Source organism: Danio rerio, chromosome 20 (genome assembly GCF_052040795.2).
Source record: "Danio rerio strain M-AB ecotype USA chromosome 20, GRCz13ab, whole genome shotgun sequence".
NCBI classification, from domain to species: Eukaryota; Metazoa; Chordata; class Actinopteri; order Cypriniformes; family Danionidae; genus Danio; species Danio rerio.
This window is the reverse complement of record NC_141040.1, coordinates 27,808,240-27,827,314: the sequence shown is the minus strand read 5'-3', so window position 1 is coordinate 27,827,314 and position 19,075 is coordinate 27,808,240. Positions and strand designations below refer to the sequence as shown.

General features: G+C 36.3%; 2 protein-coding genes across 3 annotated transcripts; both read right to left on the bottom strand.

Annotated features, from left to right (window-relative positions):
- Positions 1 to 1,611: 1,611 nt before the first annotated feature.
- On the bottom strand, positions 1,612 to 4,943 carry gja10b (gap junction protein alpha 10 b). 2 transcript variants are annotated; one of them, XM_087296519.1, is made up of 3 exons: positions 4,804 to 4,943; positions 3,293 to 4,695; positions 1,612 to 1,974 (listed from the first exon to the last, which is right to left on the bottom strand). In XM_087296519.1, the coding sequence occupies exons 2-3, from the start codon at positions 4,676 to 4,678 to the stop codon at positions 1,936 to 1,938; spliced, it is 1,425 nt and encodes a 474-aa protein (XP_087152645.1). In that variant the 5' UTR covers positions 4,679 to 4,695; positions 4,804 to 4,943; the 3' UTR covers positions 1,612 to 1,935.
- A 4,469-nt stretch (positions 4,944 to 9,412) lies between these two features.
- Positions 9,413 to 18,444, bottom strand: casp8ap2 (caspase 8 associated protein 2). Its single transcript, NM_001014334.2, is given in 10 exon segments — positions 9,413 to 9,621; positions 9,741 to 9,840; positions 9,941 to 12,440; positions 12,582 to 15,487; positions 15,606 to 15,721; positions 15,832 to 15,906; positions 16,016 to 16,113; positions 16,237 to 16,317; positions 17,818 to 17,884; positions 18,222 to 18,444. Coding segments are annotated over 9 exon segments (5,988 nt in total). The 5' UTR covers positions 17,867 to 17,884; positions 18,222 to 18,444; the 3' UTR covers positions 9,413 to 9,558.
- Positions 18,445 to 19,075: the final 631 nt, after the last annotated feature.

Here is a 19,075-nt window from a genome sequence, read left to right as displayed (position 1 = left end):
TTTAGGGAATGTAAATCATTTAGGTAATTCTAACAGACTTAAAATAGTAAACATTTAGTATGATTTACCATCATTTTTTTTAAAATAGTTATGTTCCTTTTTTTAGAGCGTATTTAAACTTCAGGTTTCAACTGTAGCAAGCGTATCACAAATTATCTCCTATTATTCTTCTTAACCGATAGAATAGCAGCTAGGATGTAGGATTTGTATTTGCCTCTTTTTGTGAGAGGATACTTTTTGCTACACTTTTGCAAAGTTTTGGATAAATCTTGATGTCGGCTACCTGTAAATTACTGTAATTCAATTAAATTCAATTCAGCTTTATTTGTATAGCGCTTTTACAATGTAGATTGTGTCAAAGCAGCTTCACATAAATGGTCATAGTAACTGGAACAGTGTAATTCAGTTTTTAGTGTTTAAGTTCAGTTTAGTTCAGTTTAGTTTAGCTCAGTTCAGTGTGATTTAATCATTACTGAGAGTTCAAACACTGAAGAGCAAATCCATCGATGCGTTGCTCTACCAATCCTGAACCATGCGAGCCAGTGGCGACAGCGGAGAGGGAAAAAAAACCACCTGATGGGAGTGAAGGAAAAAAACCTTGAGAGAACCAGACTCAGTTGGTAAGTAAACAACCTAAATTTACAGTGATGGCATGGTAAAGCAAAAAAAAAAATGCATGTCTTTGCTATTTATATTTAAAAGCCAAACAAAAAATAGTCAATTTTAAACAAATATATAAAATCCTGTAAAAATTGCAAAAATACAGTGCTGTAAAAGTGTGACTTAAAAAGTCCATCTCCCACATAGTAGAAAAAGTTTGAGATGTCAAGACTTGGACCAAACAGAATAAGAAGATCGATAAATTCTCACCACTTCTGACTGAAATAAACTGTCAAGCCTTGCCCCTTCATATAGGCTAATCTGCCTTTGCTGTAACAGTTTTGCTCTTGGTGAAGTCACTCAGATCTTTCCTGTACGTATCACCCGCTGCATCGAATACTCAGCTGAAATCAGTCGGTTTTTCTGAATGCTGAATAATGTCAAGATACATACTGTAATCACAAGAGACTGGAACACAAATTGCTGCTGTACAATGTAGCGTTAAAGGTCAACCGTTTTTGTAATATTTAGTTCGCCACCAGATGGCAGTATGCCTTGTTTTTCTGAAAAGTTTAAACTTCCATGCAGTAGAGCAGACGACTCGGCTACTTTACAGCAGACTGTACGAATAGGTAATAAAACAGTTTGAGGTATTAAACATATTTAATATCCATGATTTTGAGTAATTGTTAAATCTTAAGGAAAAAAGTTCTGAATATTGCAGTAAATACAAAAGCACTTTATTCCATTGAACGTACATGGCAAGGTGATTTGCTAAAACATAAAATAAGATAAAAAAAGACCAAAGTTGTCTTTTCAACACTTTAAAAAAAGAACATAAAAAACAACAGATTCAAACATATCCACTGATAGCCACCACTATATATATATATATATATATATATATATATATATATATATATATATATATATATATATATATATATATATATATATATATACATATTGTACAAAGGCCCAGACCTTAATAAATTCAACATAATGTCTTCCGTCAATTCACATTTCTAAAAACTGATTTTAATTTGATAGATATCAATTGGTCGCTCTTTGAGCTTTGTCATAAATTTCATGTGCAAAACATCACATTTATGCTCATAATTAACTCTTACTGACAAGTTAAAACCAGAAATGCTACAAGTACTGTGAACGGGTGTGTTGAAAATACTTTGTTCTTACTTTAAGCCTCTATTGAGAGTATTACAGCGTTACAGTAAGTTCAATTATTTTAGATTATGTAAAAGCATTTTGCCATAATTACAATGTCCATCCCTGCTATCTGCTGAGAAGTCAGCTGATACTTCAATCTGCAAAATGTCACTTTTTCATGATTGAAGAAAGTTCCAGGATCATGCTCTGAAAAAAAAAAACAATGAAATAATTATTATTCACTGTATGAATCATTTGCCTATAGATCCATCTTCCACATCTACAATACACCATCACAGGACACAGCGCAAGTGCTTACGATCATACAAACTCTGACTGCATTGTGTTATTTATTTATTTATTCTTATATCATTTCTTTTGTGTTTGGCAAAAAATATTGTTTAAATTTTATCAGTATGTTATAAAGCAGCTGTATGCCATATAATTATATATTAAAATGTCATGTAATTGTAGTAAGTTTTACTTAAATTTAAGACTGTGAAAATGTTTTAATAACTATTGTCTAATTAATTTTATATTTTCTGTTCAATGACAATATAACATATTCATGATTTTGAAAACTAATTGTTTACTATGCTCTTAACAACTAGGTTTCATATGAATTCACATCCTCTGAAATGTCTGAGTAACTACTTATTTTAAGTAATTACTGGACAACCACTTGTGCTTTTTTATAAATGTATGAGGTATGAATGTAGTCCAGACAAATAAGACATGTAATGTGACCAGCCCAATAACTGCATATATATATATATATATATTTATTCATTCATTTTCTTGTCGGCTTAGTCCCTTTATTAATCCGGGGTCACCACAGCGGAATGAACTGCCAACTTATCCAGCAAGTTTTTACGCAGCGGATGCCCTTCCAGCCGCAACCCATCTCTGGGAAACATCCACACACACACTCATACACTACGGACAATTTAGCCTACCCAATTCACCTGTACCGCATGTCTTTGGACTGTGGGGGAAACCGGAGCACCCGGAGGAAACAGCAGCAGGGAGAACATGCAAACTCCACACAGTAACGCCAGAGCCGAGGTTCAAACCAGCGACCCAGCAACCTTCTTGCTGTGAGGCGACAGCACTACCTACTGCGCCACTGCCTCGCCATATATATATATATATATATATATATATTCTGTGTGTATGTGTGTGTGCGTGCATGTGTGCATATGCGTGTATACATATATGTGTGTGTATTATGTTGACAAACGTGATGGAAAAAAAAAATCTTTCTATTAAAGAAAATTAGAAATTACTGTAGAAATTGGGGAAACAATCAACAGAGGGGTAATAATTCAGACGGGCTAATAATTTGGATCTTAACTGTATATATATATATATATATATATATATATATATATATATATATATAGATAGATAGATAGATAGATAGATAGATAGATAGATAGATAGATAGATAGATAGATAGATAGATAGATAGATAGATAGATAGATAGATAGATAGATAGAATGGATTTTATCATAATTTCCTTACCATTGACATTCTACGTCCTGCTGCAGGGGGTGGTGTCATAGCGGGACTCTCCCCTTGAGTGATACGGTTGGCCTCTGTGTCTGATCCACTCTTGGAGGCTGCACTCTCAGACGGGCTCTCTGAAAGTCCCCTTGACATGAAGCTGGCTTTCCTGGCAGTAGGATAGTTCCCACTTTCCACCGAATCACTCTCCTCACTGAAGTCTTTACACTGACTAACACGGCTGTGTTTCCTTAATGCTGCTGGTATTTCTATATGACTGGCTCTGAATGAAGCTCGGGGCTGCTGAGAATATTTCGGTGGTTCGGAACCTTTGGGGCCAGAATCCTCACTGCTGCAGGATTGCAGACGGTTGTCTGGAATGGACCTTCGTTCTTTGATTCCCAGTTGTTGAAGAACTTGAATTTCGGGTTGGCTTGGAAGACGGTCCTGTCTCAGAGGCTGCACAGATCCATTTGGGTTAATGTTGGACACTACATGACCAGCTGTCTGCATATAGATAGGCAAAGGTACCATCTGTCCATCAGGTGCCATGGCAAGGGAAGTGTGTGTCAAATGCAACTGTTTTTGTGGTGAGGAATTTGTGAGGAAGCACACTTGTTGGACCATGGAGTTTTTCTTTGACCTGCAAATGCTGTCGTCGTCGCTGTACATGGATCCATATATGGTCTGCTTGATCTTTTTCACACCAAGGTGGAAAATCTCCAGGAGATTGAGGAACAAGGACACTCCTGATATGACCAGCATGAAAATCATGAAGATGTTCTTCTCTGTCGGCCGAGAAACAAAGCAGTCTACACTGTTGGGGCAAGGATCACGCTCACACTTGTACAGCGGCGTCAGTCCGATACCGTAGAGCATGTACTGCCCCACTATGAATCCCACCTCCACCACTGACCTGGTTAAGATATGGAACACATATGTGCGCAGCAAGGAACCCCTCAGAGGGGCCTTCCTCACTTTCTTCTGCTCCTCCAGCTTCCGAAGCTCTTTTTCAATTCTTTTGTGTTCTTCCAAAGCCTCACTCTCTTCCAGCTCCACCTTCAGCTGGACTTTCTTCTTGTGCCGCTCTTTCTCCAGAGCTCGGAGCCGGTAGAGTGCGTGTCCCATGTACACCAAAGATGGCGAAGAGACAAAGATGATCTGCAAGACCCAGTATCGGATGAGGGATATGGGGAACGCTTGGTCATAACAGACATTCTTGCATCCAGGCTGTTCTGTGTTGCACACAAACTCACTTTGCTCATCATCCCATACGTCTTCCGCAGCAACCCCAAGTACGAGCATGCGGAAAATGAAAAGAATGGTAAGCCAGATTTTGCCCACAATGGTGGAGTGAATGTGAACCTCCTCTAAGATACTCCCAAGCAAGTTCCAATCTCCCATTTTCACATGGCCTAAAACTGGAAGAGTGAAGGTAATAGAAAAACAATTGGAACAGATTTCAGCCTTACTAGGTCAAATACAAATGAAGGTTTGATCATTAACAGCCATTTAAAAAAGAAACTTACCTTTTTGTGGAATTCACGGAAAAACTGTTGCATCAGTCAATCATACTAAAAGCAAAATCCCACAACATCAGTTGTCTTTCACACTCATGGGAGAAATTAGTACTCCTCTGTTGACATCACATGAATGAACTCATTATTCTGTGCACCCAACTCATACAATGCTGCTATCGATCTGTAGGCTGGACGGTACCCTAAGGGGGCTAACTTGCATCACAACTGTTGAGGGCAGGTCAAAGGGAGCATGTTGGCATCAATCCTAAAATACGTCATGACCTGTCTGGAAACGTGCCAATGTGCATATGTTCAGGTAATGAATATGAGTCATAGTGCTAACACAATACTCCATGACTGAAAACTATATACTCTTAAAGGCTCTTGATTGGCATTGATAGTTTCATAAAGAACTTTTAACCTCCACAGAATTTTAACATTTCTAAAACGTTCCTTTAGCCTGTTAAAACGATCTTCACCGTAGTGAAAATTGTTTTTTTAAGAACTGTTCTTTGTTCTTGAACTAGATTCTTTGGAACAAACTTGATTCCTGGAGGGCCGCAGCTCTGCACAGTTTTGCTCCAACCCCAATCAAACACCTCTGATTCAACTCATCAAGACTACTAAAGACTATTACAGTTTTTTTCTGATTGCTTAAGCACAATTTTGAAATTTTGAAGGCTCATTTTGTCAAAACACTAGACACAATTTACACAAATCCACACACACAAACAGCAGAACACATCAGAGCTTTTGCAAAATGAAACACTTTATCCAAAACTTTACAACACTATAACAAAACACTATTTTAACACCGTACAGAACACACACGCTTCATTCAATATAAATCTGTTTGCTTCAATTACACAATGCTGTAATCAATCTTGTATCATTTTCACTGACCAATACTGATATAATCGGGGTACTGCTATAAAGTACATGAACATACTGTATTCAACAGTGATAGACTGATGGCTAAATGTTGCCCTATCCTAACAAACCATACAACAATGTAAAGCTCATTTATTCAGCTTTCTAGTGATGTATACATTTCAATGTAAAAAAAAATAAAATTCCATCCCGTTTACCAATCTTCCTTACTTTCGTGCTTCCTCTTCCATACTGCAACCTTGGCTTATTTATTGAAGATTAATATTTATAGCTCCTGTAAAACACATTTATTGAAGACTACTATTTATAGCTATACTACAGTAAGCATGTTTAAAGAAGACTTATAGTTTATACCTATTGCTTTTCTTTATTGTGGTTCCAGCTGATTGGTGTGTCTACAGTTTTGCAGCAGTGTGTGTGCACACCTGATGGCTGTGTTTAACCTATGGTTCCTGTGTGTCTGTTCATTTGAAGGCCTTTACTTTGAAATTGCAAGGAAATTCCATTATCAAACATTTCTGTGTCAAAAGCCTCCAAGTGTGTTTAGTGATTTGCAAATCACCAATGTTTTGCAAAAAGTGTGAAGCTGACAATGTGCTTACAGTTGTGCAGATCTAGCCTTGTGTTTTGCTCCTTGAGTGTACGGTTTTGCTAATTGTGGTAAAAGTTTAATTTTAGTGTGTTAGCAATCATGAAAAACTGTAAGCAGGTGTGAGTTGGAGGTGGTTGGAGCTAAACTATGCAGAGCTGCAGCCCTCCAGGAATTAATTTTGAGAGCATTGTTCTATGAGAAAACCGAAATGGTTCTTCTGTGAGATCACTTTGAAACCACTTTGTGGTATCCTTTATTTTTAAGAATATGCAAACTGAAATTGATTCTAGATAAACAACTACAGCCAGCGAACAGCTTAGTATGATACTACACAATGTTTTGTTTTTAACCCACCATTTTCAGTTACAAGTTATAATCCCTGCTTTAAATCTTTATATAATTCATGATGGGATGAGTTTCCCCTACGCAGTTTGCCAGTGATTCTTGAGGCACCTCCAATCGACATTCCCTCATAGCATCTGGTAAACATTCATGAATTAATTTAATCTCAGCATGTCTAGTCAACACTTTCATGACTCAAGTTCATTGTACTTCATCCAATTTACACTGTAAAAATGCTGGGTTTCACACAAATGCTTTGTTTTCCCAACACAAATTAAGTTAACTTAATAAAATAATTAGGCTGTCCGCCAAAAAAATCAAGAATTGTGTTGATTCAGCTCATTTTAAATAAGTAGTTTGAACAAGCACCTAAATTAACATTTTTGATTGTAATGGATTCTGTATCATCATCCGTTACTAAAGGAAGTCTGGATTTCTTGATTGATTCATGGTGATATAGATTTAAACAGCTAGATTTGTTTAATCTATGGTTATCACACATATTAACTTTGAGACCAAGTGTTATAGACATTCTGTTTTCTAAAGCATGATTACTGTTATGATTAATTAAATATTTTCTTTACAGCTACTTAAGCAGTTAAACAAAGCCTAAATTCTGTTTACACTCAATTAAATGTAGTCATTTCATGTGACAACATTGCTACTGCTTCTTGAAATATTTGCTGTTCAATACACATTACTTCACCAATCGCTGAAAGTAGAATGCCGTGTACTGTGCAGTATTCAGTAAACAGTAAGCCAGAATTCCACTCTGAACATACAACACTTGCATCTAGACGAGACATGATGATCAATGAGTCATGTCCGATTTCACTGTCAAACGCTTGAAGGGCTATTTTGGGCTTTTCTGTAGTCTGCGGGTGATGTAACAAGAGAAAACCACCTTGTGAGCCAACTGTTAATAGCTTTGCACAAATAGAGATGTAATTAACAATTGGATACCATTCAGCTTCACATAACAAATTATGCAAGACATGTAATTATACTGCGTGCTGCTGCAGCTCATTTACTTACAGGGAATATGTTTTCCTTAAGTATATATATATATATATATATATATATATATATATATATACTGTATGTATATATATATGTATATGTATATATATATATATATATATATACACACACACACACACAGACAGTTGGAGTCAGAATTATTAGCCCCCTTCAAAAAAAATTGTTCTTCTTTTTTAAAAGTATATAGCAATTGGTGACTTTAAATTGTTCCTAAATCCCAATTATGCTTTGGAAAACTAAATGTCTATAACAGTTCCATGGTTACTGTGTAATAACCTTACATGAAACAAGCTGTTTAACTCTATATCACCATAACTTGGGTTTATGCAACCCATAGATGATTATAAAGAACCACTTATATTGGAGGAAAAACGAGTCAGAAAATACAGCAATTATATCAATTTCAAATAGGTAAGTTTAAAAAAAAATTTACTTTTGAAAATCATATTTTTAAACATAAACTTAAATGTAAATAATTTTACCTTAAATTTTTTAAAGACTTTTAGTTTAGCTGAATGTGGACAGAATGGTAATTTGAGAGGTGATTTGAGGTTAACAACAGCGGCCACAGGCTGTGACCTAAATATATCATATAAGCTTTGACTACAAAGCAGTCAATCATTCGACAAGTCTCTGCATTTATAATCTTTGATACTAATTTCATTAAGCATAAACATAATGTTGATATTCCAGAGGAACTAACTTCATACATTAGCTGATTACTTAACTATTTTAATTATCATTGAATAATATGCATTTTAGATTCCTGTCCACATACTTTAATTTATTTCAAATGACATTTTCCAAATCACATGAATTAAATAATCAAAAATAATAGTTGCAGAATGAGAAATAATACTGTATAGAAAGTGAAATATTACCCTAAAAACTTGGCATTTAAATAAATAGGATTTATTTCAAAAGGATTCTCAAAACTTACAAATATTTACAAAGTGTATTTCCAAATAACATACATGGTAATTTCCCCACATCTATAGTCTTTCTGTGAGAAAAAAATAAAAATAAAATTGTTTTAAAAGTCATCAAAAATTTCAGTTCTATTCAACTTTACAAATATACACACACACACAAGGGATAAATCCCTGAAACATTACTTATGTCATTAATATGGAAATATCAAACTTATTTTATGGTGACCAGTGAACAAAGTGTAAATTAAAATGACGACAATTGCGAATAAAGAAGAAAAGCGTTCTCTACATTTAGGACCATGTTACTCCAATACCAAACTTGTTCATGTAATTAGATGAAAAATCAAGTCAATAAATGTTGAGGCCTATAGGCACACAAGCAATTAGGTCAAAGATATTAAAAACAAGTCTTTGGAGGTAGGTTTAAAAGGCATAGTAAGCATCACAAAAGTCAACATGAAAGTCAAGTTGATGTTAATTAAACAGTTTTTATGCATTTCCATTGCATAAAAATTTGCATTAACAAAATAGCAACTATAGTACTTTGTTCAATGACCAAAAATTAAGATAAACAAGTAAATACCATGGCATCATAAAAGGCTTTGAGCGCTGAAAATACTATGAACCGTTATTTCATCTGATTGTATATTTTAAGTCCTTAACAGATTAAGGAATAATTCAGAGTAGACCACACAGCACCAGTGTAGAAGTTAACAAATGCTTCAATGTGTTGGCCAATGGGCATCTGCTCTATTATAATCTACTAACACTGAAAAAACTAAAGCTCTAAAAGAGATTACACCCTTTACTGCAGACCTTTTAGTGAGTTACAGCTGTCAGTGCCCTGAAACAACAACAGTCACCGAGCAAATACACTGACTTTCATGTTCACTGTATTGCATTTCCTCATTAGATGGTCATGGAGGTAATGGTATCACCATTTCATTCAAGTTTTTGCTGGTCCAATCAATTCTCCATTTTCTCTTTCTTCTTAAAAAGCTTCATAAGCTGAGAAAATCGCTCCTCAATCTGTAAAAAAGATGCAATCATTAGTTTACATCAAAGCTGGTAGATAAGTCAATGTAAAAAAAAAAAAAAAAAAAAAAAAAGAGTCAATATGTCAATCAAAAGATAATTAGGGAGCATACCTGCTCTGTTGATTTCTTCAACTTTTTCGACAGAGCAGCAAATGTCTTGGGTGAAGTTCCCTTCATTTTAAGCTCGACAAGGATATCCCGATCTTCATCCCTACAAAAGACACCAACTGTTTAACTGGATGCTTAAACAATTTTATTTGCATACAAACAAAAAACAACCCATAACTGCATTGGAATTGAAGTAAACTCACCTGGTCCATGACACCACCACTTCCCCTTTCTTTCGGATTACATTCTTAGCAGAAAGGCTGCTAGGAGACACTGGGGGTGTTGCAGTTTTTAAGACTTTTTCTTTAGAGGGTTTTGACTTTTTCTTATGTCTGGACTTGGAATGTTTTTCTTTAGATTTTTCTACCTTTGAGCGCTTTGATTTTGACTCCGATTGGCGGTCCTTGCGTTTCCTTGACACCCTCTCGGGTTCCGTTTCTGGTGCACTTAAGCTCTGAATGTTCTTGCTTAAACTTTCTGACACCTTCTCTGATGTTTTAACCTCTGTTGCACTGTTTTCCTCAATATCACTGCTTCTTTGGAAACACACTTCTTTGGAAACAGGCTTGGCATTGTTGCAGAATGTTTTATCACCTTCAGATGAAGACTTTTGGCTTGATGGTTGAGATTCTACCGTTTCTGAAATGTGACAGGGCTTGTTTACCTTGGTTGGACTTTTGGTCAACATCTCTCCAGGTGCAGAACTCAAGTCTTCATGGGTCAGATTGACATTAGGCTTAAGAGATGGCTCTGGACATTTAGCTAATGTTGGTACTGCTTTCCCTTCACTTGGGCTAGTGGATGTCCGCCTTATCCGCACAATGAAGTGATCATTTGATCTCTCCATTACCACTGCCTGCATTGGTAAATTCGGCTGAAACTGGAAACCCAATTGATCAGAACCCTCCCAAGTCCTGCTGGGGCTCGACCCACAACTAGAGTTGTCAGTGTCCAGTGAAAGGTGGATATCCTGCTCAGTGGCATCTTCTCCATCAAGAAGAGCATCTTCACTATAATGAGCACTAAGGACACTGTTTGGGGCAGACAGTGGCTGTCCAGTTCCAGGATGCAGGAAACTCAAGTGGCTATCTGACTTCAGTGGTGAGGGAATGGTAAGGGATACGGCTAGATCTTCCGCCAAGATGGAGAAGGACCTCTGGGAGACTACAGTTGACTGAAGAGCAAGCTGGCATGGTTCTGAATTAGAGGGAACTTCTAACAAGCAGCTCTCGTCAAGAATTGCTGGGTCTACCACCATTTTGCTGTTTGAAGGAAACTTGTAGGGAGAAATGGAAGACCAGGGTGTGATTGATTTAAATGGGGTCTTGTTGGGGGTCATAAATCCAATCAAGCTCTCACAAGCTAGTCCCTCCTTGCGAGGTGTGCTGAGTGGCCAACTTGTATTCTCACCAACAGTAACACTTGATTCAAGCAAATCAGATCCTTGCAAAAGACACTTGAATATCTCTCCCATTTGAGAGTCAGACACCAAGTTGAAGGTTAAACTTGATGTTTGCTGCTCGGTGAGAAGTTCAAAGTCAGATTTATCTTGAATCGATCCATTATGGGAAAGACGTCGGACGTAGGAAGAGCTTTTATTCTCAGATCCAGAGGTACCTTCCTGGACAGACCTTTCTGAGGATGAAGTAGGTAGCTTATGCGGTGTTGCCAATTTTGCTGGCTGATTTTCTTCATTCATAACAGCTTTTATATTTTTACCCCTGCTCCCAAGACCCCTTCGAGGCAGATTACGTGGAAGGACCTCTCTGATGAAACTTCCTGTGTCAACTTTTGGCTTCTTGGCAGTGTGAAGAGGCCCAGGTGTGCTAAAAGGTTCTTTTTCTACAGTCTCACTTTCAAACTCTTTTCTTTTAAGAGTTGAATTTTTATTCTCAAATGAGGTAGTCTTGGATGGCTCAGATACACATTTGAGAGCCAACTTCAATTCCTTGAACAAAAAATCAAACTGCCCATCGACAAATGTCCACAACTTCTGCTTTAGGTCTCCAGCTCTCTGCTCAAAGATCCGATTCACAATGCCATTCTTGGTGACCTTGCTCATGATAGATGAAACTATCTTATTAAGTTGAACTTTGATGTCACTAGCTTTGCAGCACAATGTATCCAAGTCAACAGCATTGATAAATTCTGTAAAAGATGCATGAGACATCTCCACTATACAGCAGAAGGCAGTCTTGGTGACATTTTTCTGAAGCTTCATATACTTTTTCCTTAACTCATGTCGAATAGATCCTAACATGTCCATAAAACCATCTAAAGTATAGACTGCTGCTGTCAGTGGTGGGCTGACAGTTTTAAAGCGCCTCTTGCTTGAGGTAGGACTGTCATTAGCAGAAGCTGACTTTGAACTCTTACTTCGCTCTGAATATTTTGCAGGGACTAAAGATTTCTTTTGGGGGACTCTTTTCCCAGATGCAGATAGCTTTGGACTTGTACGAGCCCCTGAGGCTGATTTGTCTTTTTCTCTTGGAGGAGTCTGGATAAACAGAGGTCCCTCTTCTTCACTCTCACTCACTATCTCACCGTCCTCTAACTCATCTTCTTCATTCCCACTGGCTGAGAGAGCATCTTTTGTCACGTTGTATGATGAACATGTGACTGAAGAGTCGGGTGACTTATTCTCCTTGTTCATGTCCATGTTGACTTTATCCTTCTCACTGCCAGCTGTTACAGTTGAGAGATCTTGAAAAGAAACAAAGACATATATAATATAGCACACTCTATATCTATACATATGTTATACGAGCATACATTTCAGTCAAACTAGTGCCATTCTGATAATTATAAAGAAAAAAAACATGACAACGAAAAACTCACACCCACCTTTGCTAAGACTTTTGACATGTGGTTGTTTCTCAGCAAGTGGAGGTTGTACTTTCTTAACCTGACGAACTGGGCTTGTGAGAGGGCTGATGGGCTCTGGAATAACTCTGATGTTTCTAAGTGTAAGCATCATAGAGTCTTCATCATGGCAAAACAGAACAGAGTTAGATGACTTTGGTATTTGTTCCTCTTTCTCTGTGGAATCTGGCTCTAAGAAACTAGACTGGGAGAATGATATGGTCTCCTTTTCAACACTGGTGCCATCATTTGGAGCCTTAGTGTTCTCACTCCGTAATGGACTTTGAAGGGATGTTTCAGATATTTTTAGATTTTCAGATGTCTGCTGTGTTTCCATCATTTTTATATTTTCAAATATTTCCCTTTCTCTATCGTCTTCTGCAGAATCAACTTGTTCAAAATCACAAATTACTTTGCTTGGGCCATTAAGATCTGCACAAATTGTGCTAGACGAAACTTCCATACTGACAGAACTGTCAGAATTCCCAGAGGAATTAATCGTAGCACTATTGTGCTCCTTGTCAGAGGATGACACAGCACCCTGACAAATCTCATTTGATTCTAGTAGAACATCTTTAGACATTGGCAGGGTGTTTCCTTGAAATTCCTTCTGAGAAGTCTCTTTAGACACGGTGGCAAAAAGATCTGGTTGCAGACAACCATCAACTATTGACTGAGGAACATTATCTGAAATTGCATCTTCTGATGGTTTAGCAGGTGAAGTGTTAAAAACAGCAACAGCATTATCTATAGTTCCTGGAGAATCTTCCGCATGGCTCTGACTTGCAAAATCGGGAGATTCTTTTGTAAGAGTTATTACTGAAATTGAATCAGTGTCTAATATTTTGGATTCTAAAGATGTGTCTTTTTTCTCTTCTGAGGGGTTAACAATGGCTGCCACTTCGTCCACAGTCTCTTGATTTTTGGTGACATTCTTATTTTGTATTGCTATTTCTATTTTTTCTGTTGAGAGCTTCTCAGAGGTTACAGCTGTCATCATATCCAAAGCATTTTCAGACTGTTTGAAAGAACAGGTAAGGTCTTCTGCATTTGTAAGCTCAGGGATCTCATCCATTTCCTCAACACTGTTCTGGCTGTTCTTTAATTCATCTATGACAAAGAATTCCTCCCCGGAATCTGAACATCTGCTGTTATGAAAGATGACATCTTCAGATATTCCTCCAGTGGCTTCTTTGGGAGCAGAAGACGGTTTCTGCTTTTTAAGAGGTGACAGGGTGAGGTTCAGTGTTTCCATAAAACTCAGTTTTCTATCTGGACTATAATCCTCGGCTGTTTTGCAGGGACTGCTACTGACAGATACCACTGATGGTGATTCTAAATGAACAGATTCAAGACGCATGTCCTGCCCATTCTCAATGTCTTGACATCTTCTGCTAGTTTTGTGCTTTTTAGAGGACTTCTTTCTGTCATCCTTAATTAATTTTTTGGATTCTCCATCCTTCTCAACCCGATTCTCTTCCAAATGTCCATTTCTTTTTCTGTCCTTCTCTATTTCCTTATCTGCTAAACAAGTCTTATCAGAATTTCTACTTTTACTGAGGTATTTTAAGTCCACCGTCCTTCTAGATTTGTCATGTCTATGAGAGCTCTTACTTTTTGATGGAACCTCATCAAGTCTGCTTGAAGATTTCTCCTTATTAACATCCTTCCGTTGAGAATCATGTTTGGGAGAAGAAACAGCTCGCCTACTATCTGAGCCATCCACTTGTTTTGTAGATCTTTTATCTTGGTCTCTATTATCCTTCCCCTTTGTACTTCTCCGCTCATGGTCTCTGCTACTCTCTGACCTGTTGCTTCTTCTTTCTCTGCTGCTGCAGCTGTTACCCTCATCTCTTTTGCTCCGGTTACTCTCCTTTGGCCTCTTTTGCTCATGGTCTCGGCTTCTTTCAGTTTTGCTGCTCCTCCTCTCTGTACTAGAACGTTTCTCCTCTTTTCTTTCAGAACCACTTGCATCTCTTTTCTTCCCTTTGTGGCTTTGAGAATGGTTTTCTTCACTGACCACAGTGCATTCTGTACTGCTCAATCCAGATTGTCTCGTTTCTCTGCTTGTTCTTTCTGCGTTTTGTTTATGCATGTGCCCTTGACTCTGCACCTCCGTGTCTGCTGCTTTCTTAATTAAGGTTCTGGAGTGAGACGAAGCAGATGAAAAGGATTTGTGTGACTGGGAAGAATGACTTTTCAATTGCTCTGAACTTTTAAGAACAACTGGAACCTCAAGCTGCTGACTCCTGTTTTCACTAGACACAGAATTATCCTTTGTCAGCTCTTTTTCCATTCTTACTGGCTTGCTCAAGTCTGCTTTACTCTGTGGTGACACATCCTTATTTTTGGAGTTACACATTTGATCCTTACTTGTGCATTTTTGTGGCTTTTCTAGCTTGTCATCCTGATTTGAGGGACAATTCTTATTGTCCTTCAAGTTACTTAATTGACAATCAGTAGTTTCATCTGGAACTCTCTTTTTATAGTTTTTTGTTTTGGAAGTATTCAAGATATCGGGCAATGTGGTGGGATTTGTTATACTCTCGGAAGTTCTGCAAGGAGGGACTGGTCGGTACTCTTGCTGTGGTTGAATACTGAGGATCTCACGATCAGTTTTAGCAGCAGATTTATTCTGACTTTGCAGAGGATTTTCACTTTCAGTTCTTGGACATCTCTGGAGCACCTCAAATGGCTGTGATGCTGAAATTGATGTTGAAGTGATCCTGTCCGTTTGCTGATTTACTTCATCCATAACTTTTTCTTGTCTAGCACCTCGTGACTCTAAAACAGAACCTGTAGAATTGTTTAAAGTGTGTCTTGTGTTTGCAGAGGCACTTCCCATTTGAGATTGATAGAAACTGTGACCATAACTTCCACGACCAGACCTGTAAAGGAAACACAGAAACATAACAAAATGAGTTTAACATGAACGGCATCCAATACCAAACAAACCAGAGTTCATTATTTGTTTGCTGATTTTAGTATTAGCTCCTGAGTTCTTACCTATTGCTGAGTCGGCTAATCTCCTCATCCTTACGCACAATTTCCATTCTAGCAGTCTTGATGAGAGAGCAAATGTTCTTCTTCAGAAGAATGTTTTCAGAGCTTAAACTTGAATTCTTTAGATATATATAAAAAAAAAAAACATTTCATTTTTAGTATACATTTTCAGTTTTATTTTGAAACAAGTTATGAGGATATTTATCAGAAACCATGAAAACAAACACACCTTTGTCTGCAGTAGCTGTAACTTTGACAGGAGTTCATTAACTTGCTTTTGTGCGCCATCAAATTTTTGCTTCAACTGTAATAAAAGACAAATTGTCGAATTTAAAGACAAAATGAAGTCCATTTCTTTACTTTCAAGAATAACCAAATCAATATCATGAGCAAAACTTGTTTTTTGAACAAACCTCATTGTAAGTTGCTTCCTTTTCTTCTTGTTCTTCTCTGATAATTTCCTCATATATATCCATAGATTCCATGGTCCGTGGAGAAAGGATAGTGTTAACTGTAACCAATTAAAAACCAACAAGGTAAGAATTACAATCTGAAAGTTTTCATCTACATATCACTGATATTCACGCATCAACAATTTTATTTTAATTACAACATATTCATTAATAAAAGCCACCTCTGTGCCCATCACACTTAGGGCTATTCTCCAGGCCAGAGTAAATGTCCACAGAGTCCTCACTGTGATGGAGAGGAGTACCTGCATCAAAAAAAACACGGATACAGTCATATTATTAAAAAGAAGCCCCACAAATATGTTTATGCATTTTTATATTCGGTTTTGACATAGCTAGGACACATAACCTGTACAAATAAGAAAATCAGGATGGAATCAGGATTTTTTTAATGTGGATAAAGTACTTTTCATATGCAAAAACAAATAAAAGCTATTAAAAAGCAAACCCGGGTGAACGGCTAAATGTAATTATCATATATTTATTTAATTTTTGTGCTTCTAATGAATCAACATTTGGTTTTCCATGACTTTGCCTTTTAACTATTGAAATTCTCAAGATTGAAGTAAAGTTGGTTTTAGGTTCGCACATTCAGACACTCTCCTTAATAATAACATTTCAGGAAAGTATTATATGCTAATTAATAACAGGGAAATCATATTAGCAGCCAATAGCTTTAGAAGTACAACATTATTCACAGTCAATTAAATAGTGCTAATGTTGTATGGAAGTCACACATAAATGCGATTTCAGACTGACTATTCAAATTAGCCTGGTAAACAACTGTTAAAATGAGCAAATGTGCGATATATAAAACCAACTTTATCTCAATATTGTCAAGGAATTGTTGACTATCTGCTATAAAGAATGTAATCCAGCTATTATAGCAGTGATAATGCAATGCTGGACAAAAAAAAAAAAATACATATTGAGGTAAAGTTAGTTTTATTTTCGCACATTCATTTTAACACTTCCAATATTGTCTACTACATTACTATGTATATTCAGTCTGAAATAGCATGCAAGTATGACTTCAAAACAACAGTAGCACTGTTTATTTGACTGTTTGCAATGCTGTAGTTTGATAATCATTGGTCCCTTATATGATTTCCTTACTTAGAATTGGCAAATAATACTTTTTAAAAATTGTATTAACCCTTTTATGAAGCGTTTAGATGCAAACTCCCCTAAATGCTGTTTGATATATTTTTCTAAAATTTGCATTTTTTTCTCTGACTCTTGTGTGTAGGCTCAATATTTTTACTTTTATAAGTTGATTTCATTGCCTTTAAAGTGAAATAGCTGATCATAAACAAAGGATGCTGTGAAAAATGCTTGTTTAGTTGAAAAATTCAGATAGTATTTGGAGGTTTTTGCATCTGAAGTTTTTATATATATTTTTTTCCATGTTTATACATTTATTATGTCTTGATTGAATTTGTTTCTTGCACCACTCTTACAATGTTTTATTATTATTTTTACAAATAATAACATATGGACAAAAGATGAAGCAGGTTGAGGAGAAAGTCTGAATATGCAAATATAAAACCAACTTTACATCAATAAAACACATTTACATAAACAAGAATGTGCTATTTAGGTATTGGCTGTGGATTACCTGGGCAAATCTTTCATTAATAGATTAAATTTACAACACAAATTAGCGATAATAGCTACAATAAATACAAGATAATACATAGAAATTCTCTACTTTTTGAAAAGTTAAGCTGAAGAAAGACTCTTACCAGAAGACTTGTCAACAATGTCTCCATACAACTCATCCATTGAATCCATTTTGATCAGCTAACGTTACTGGAAGAAAGAAAGAAAATAGTACAACAAGTTCCTGAATCTGAGACAGCAGCAACAGTGAGCGTGCAACTGCACCACTTCCTGTCATATAATAAAGAAACACTGAAAAAATTAGTTAAAAAAATTAAATGTGCCAAGTAGATGAATGTTTAAAACAAATAATAATAGAAGCTAGTTGTAAAGACTTACAAAATCTCCCGGCTACAACTTAGAAAACAAATACATGAGCAAAAATACTTGTTTGAGAATTTGCACTAACACAAGACGATCAAAACACTTTATGGTTAAAACATGCGGAAAAAAGGAGATTAAAAGAAAGTACATGAACAATACATACCTGTTATCTCTGGGAGTGAGCTAACGACAACAGGCGTATATGAAAATATGAACCAAACACCGTAGAGCAGAGTTCAAGATCTGACACTCATGCTGTCGCGTGCGCACAATGTCGTTTGCAGTCAATCGGCGATTCTCAATTAGCTTGTAAAAGGCGATATAAAATTTTCGTCAAGCATATTTCAGCCAGCAGCTCCGCGCCATCCTAACACAGTACACATTCGCCAAACAGGAAGTGACGTCATTTTCCCGCGGTCTCTCCTTTTCTAAAAGAAAGTAATTAACAAAGATCTTGGGTCTTAAAAATGTATTCATATTCATATTTTATGTATATTTCAAATCAGATATTGTATGAGAAAATAAAAAAGTTCAAAATAAATTGTTATTTACGTAACAAAAAACGTAAATACATTTTGAGTCCAGCAATGCATTTTATTCTTTTAAAATGTACAAAAGTTCATATTTTTTAACATTTTGAATCTAGCAACGTATGTCTGTTTTCATTTCAGGTTAAATTTACACAATCATGGTTTTCTTATGATTTTAAGGTTGTTGTAAACATCTGCATTTAATATTTAAAAAGTTCAAACTATTGCTGACCAAACAGATTTCGTATAACGTTAGCAATTACCTACATTACAAACACTGCCGATAATAAACTAAATCTTATTTGAGCGTTTTTTTATAATATGGTGACGAACTAATTGCTGCTTTGTTGGCCGAATACAATGAATTAATGTATTTGGACAAGCTATTGAAAACAATGCTGCTTTTATAACATGTGAGGCACGTAAATAGCATTCGTACAGCCGACTGAAACATTTTACAGTTTTTTTTTTTAACAAAATCATTTTA

Excerpts from the sequence above, each read along its gene's own strand:
- gja10b (XM_087296519.1), bottom strand. The coding sequence starts at position 4,678 with ATGGGAGATTGGAACTTGCTTGGGAGTATCTTAGAGGAGGTTCACATT. Across the intron at positions 1,975-3,292 it reads CAGGACGTAGAATGTCAATG|AGCATGATCCTGGAACTTTC; the intron begins GTAAGGAAATTA and ends TTTTTTTTTCAG.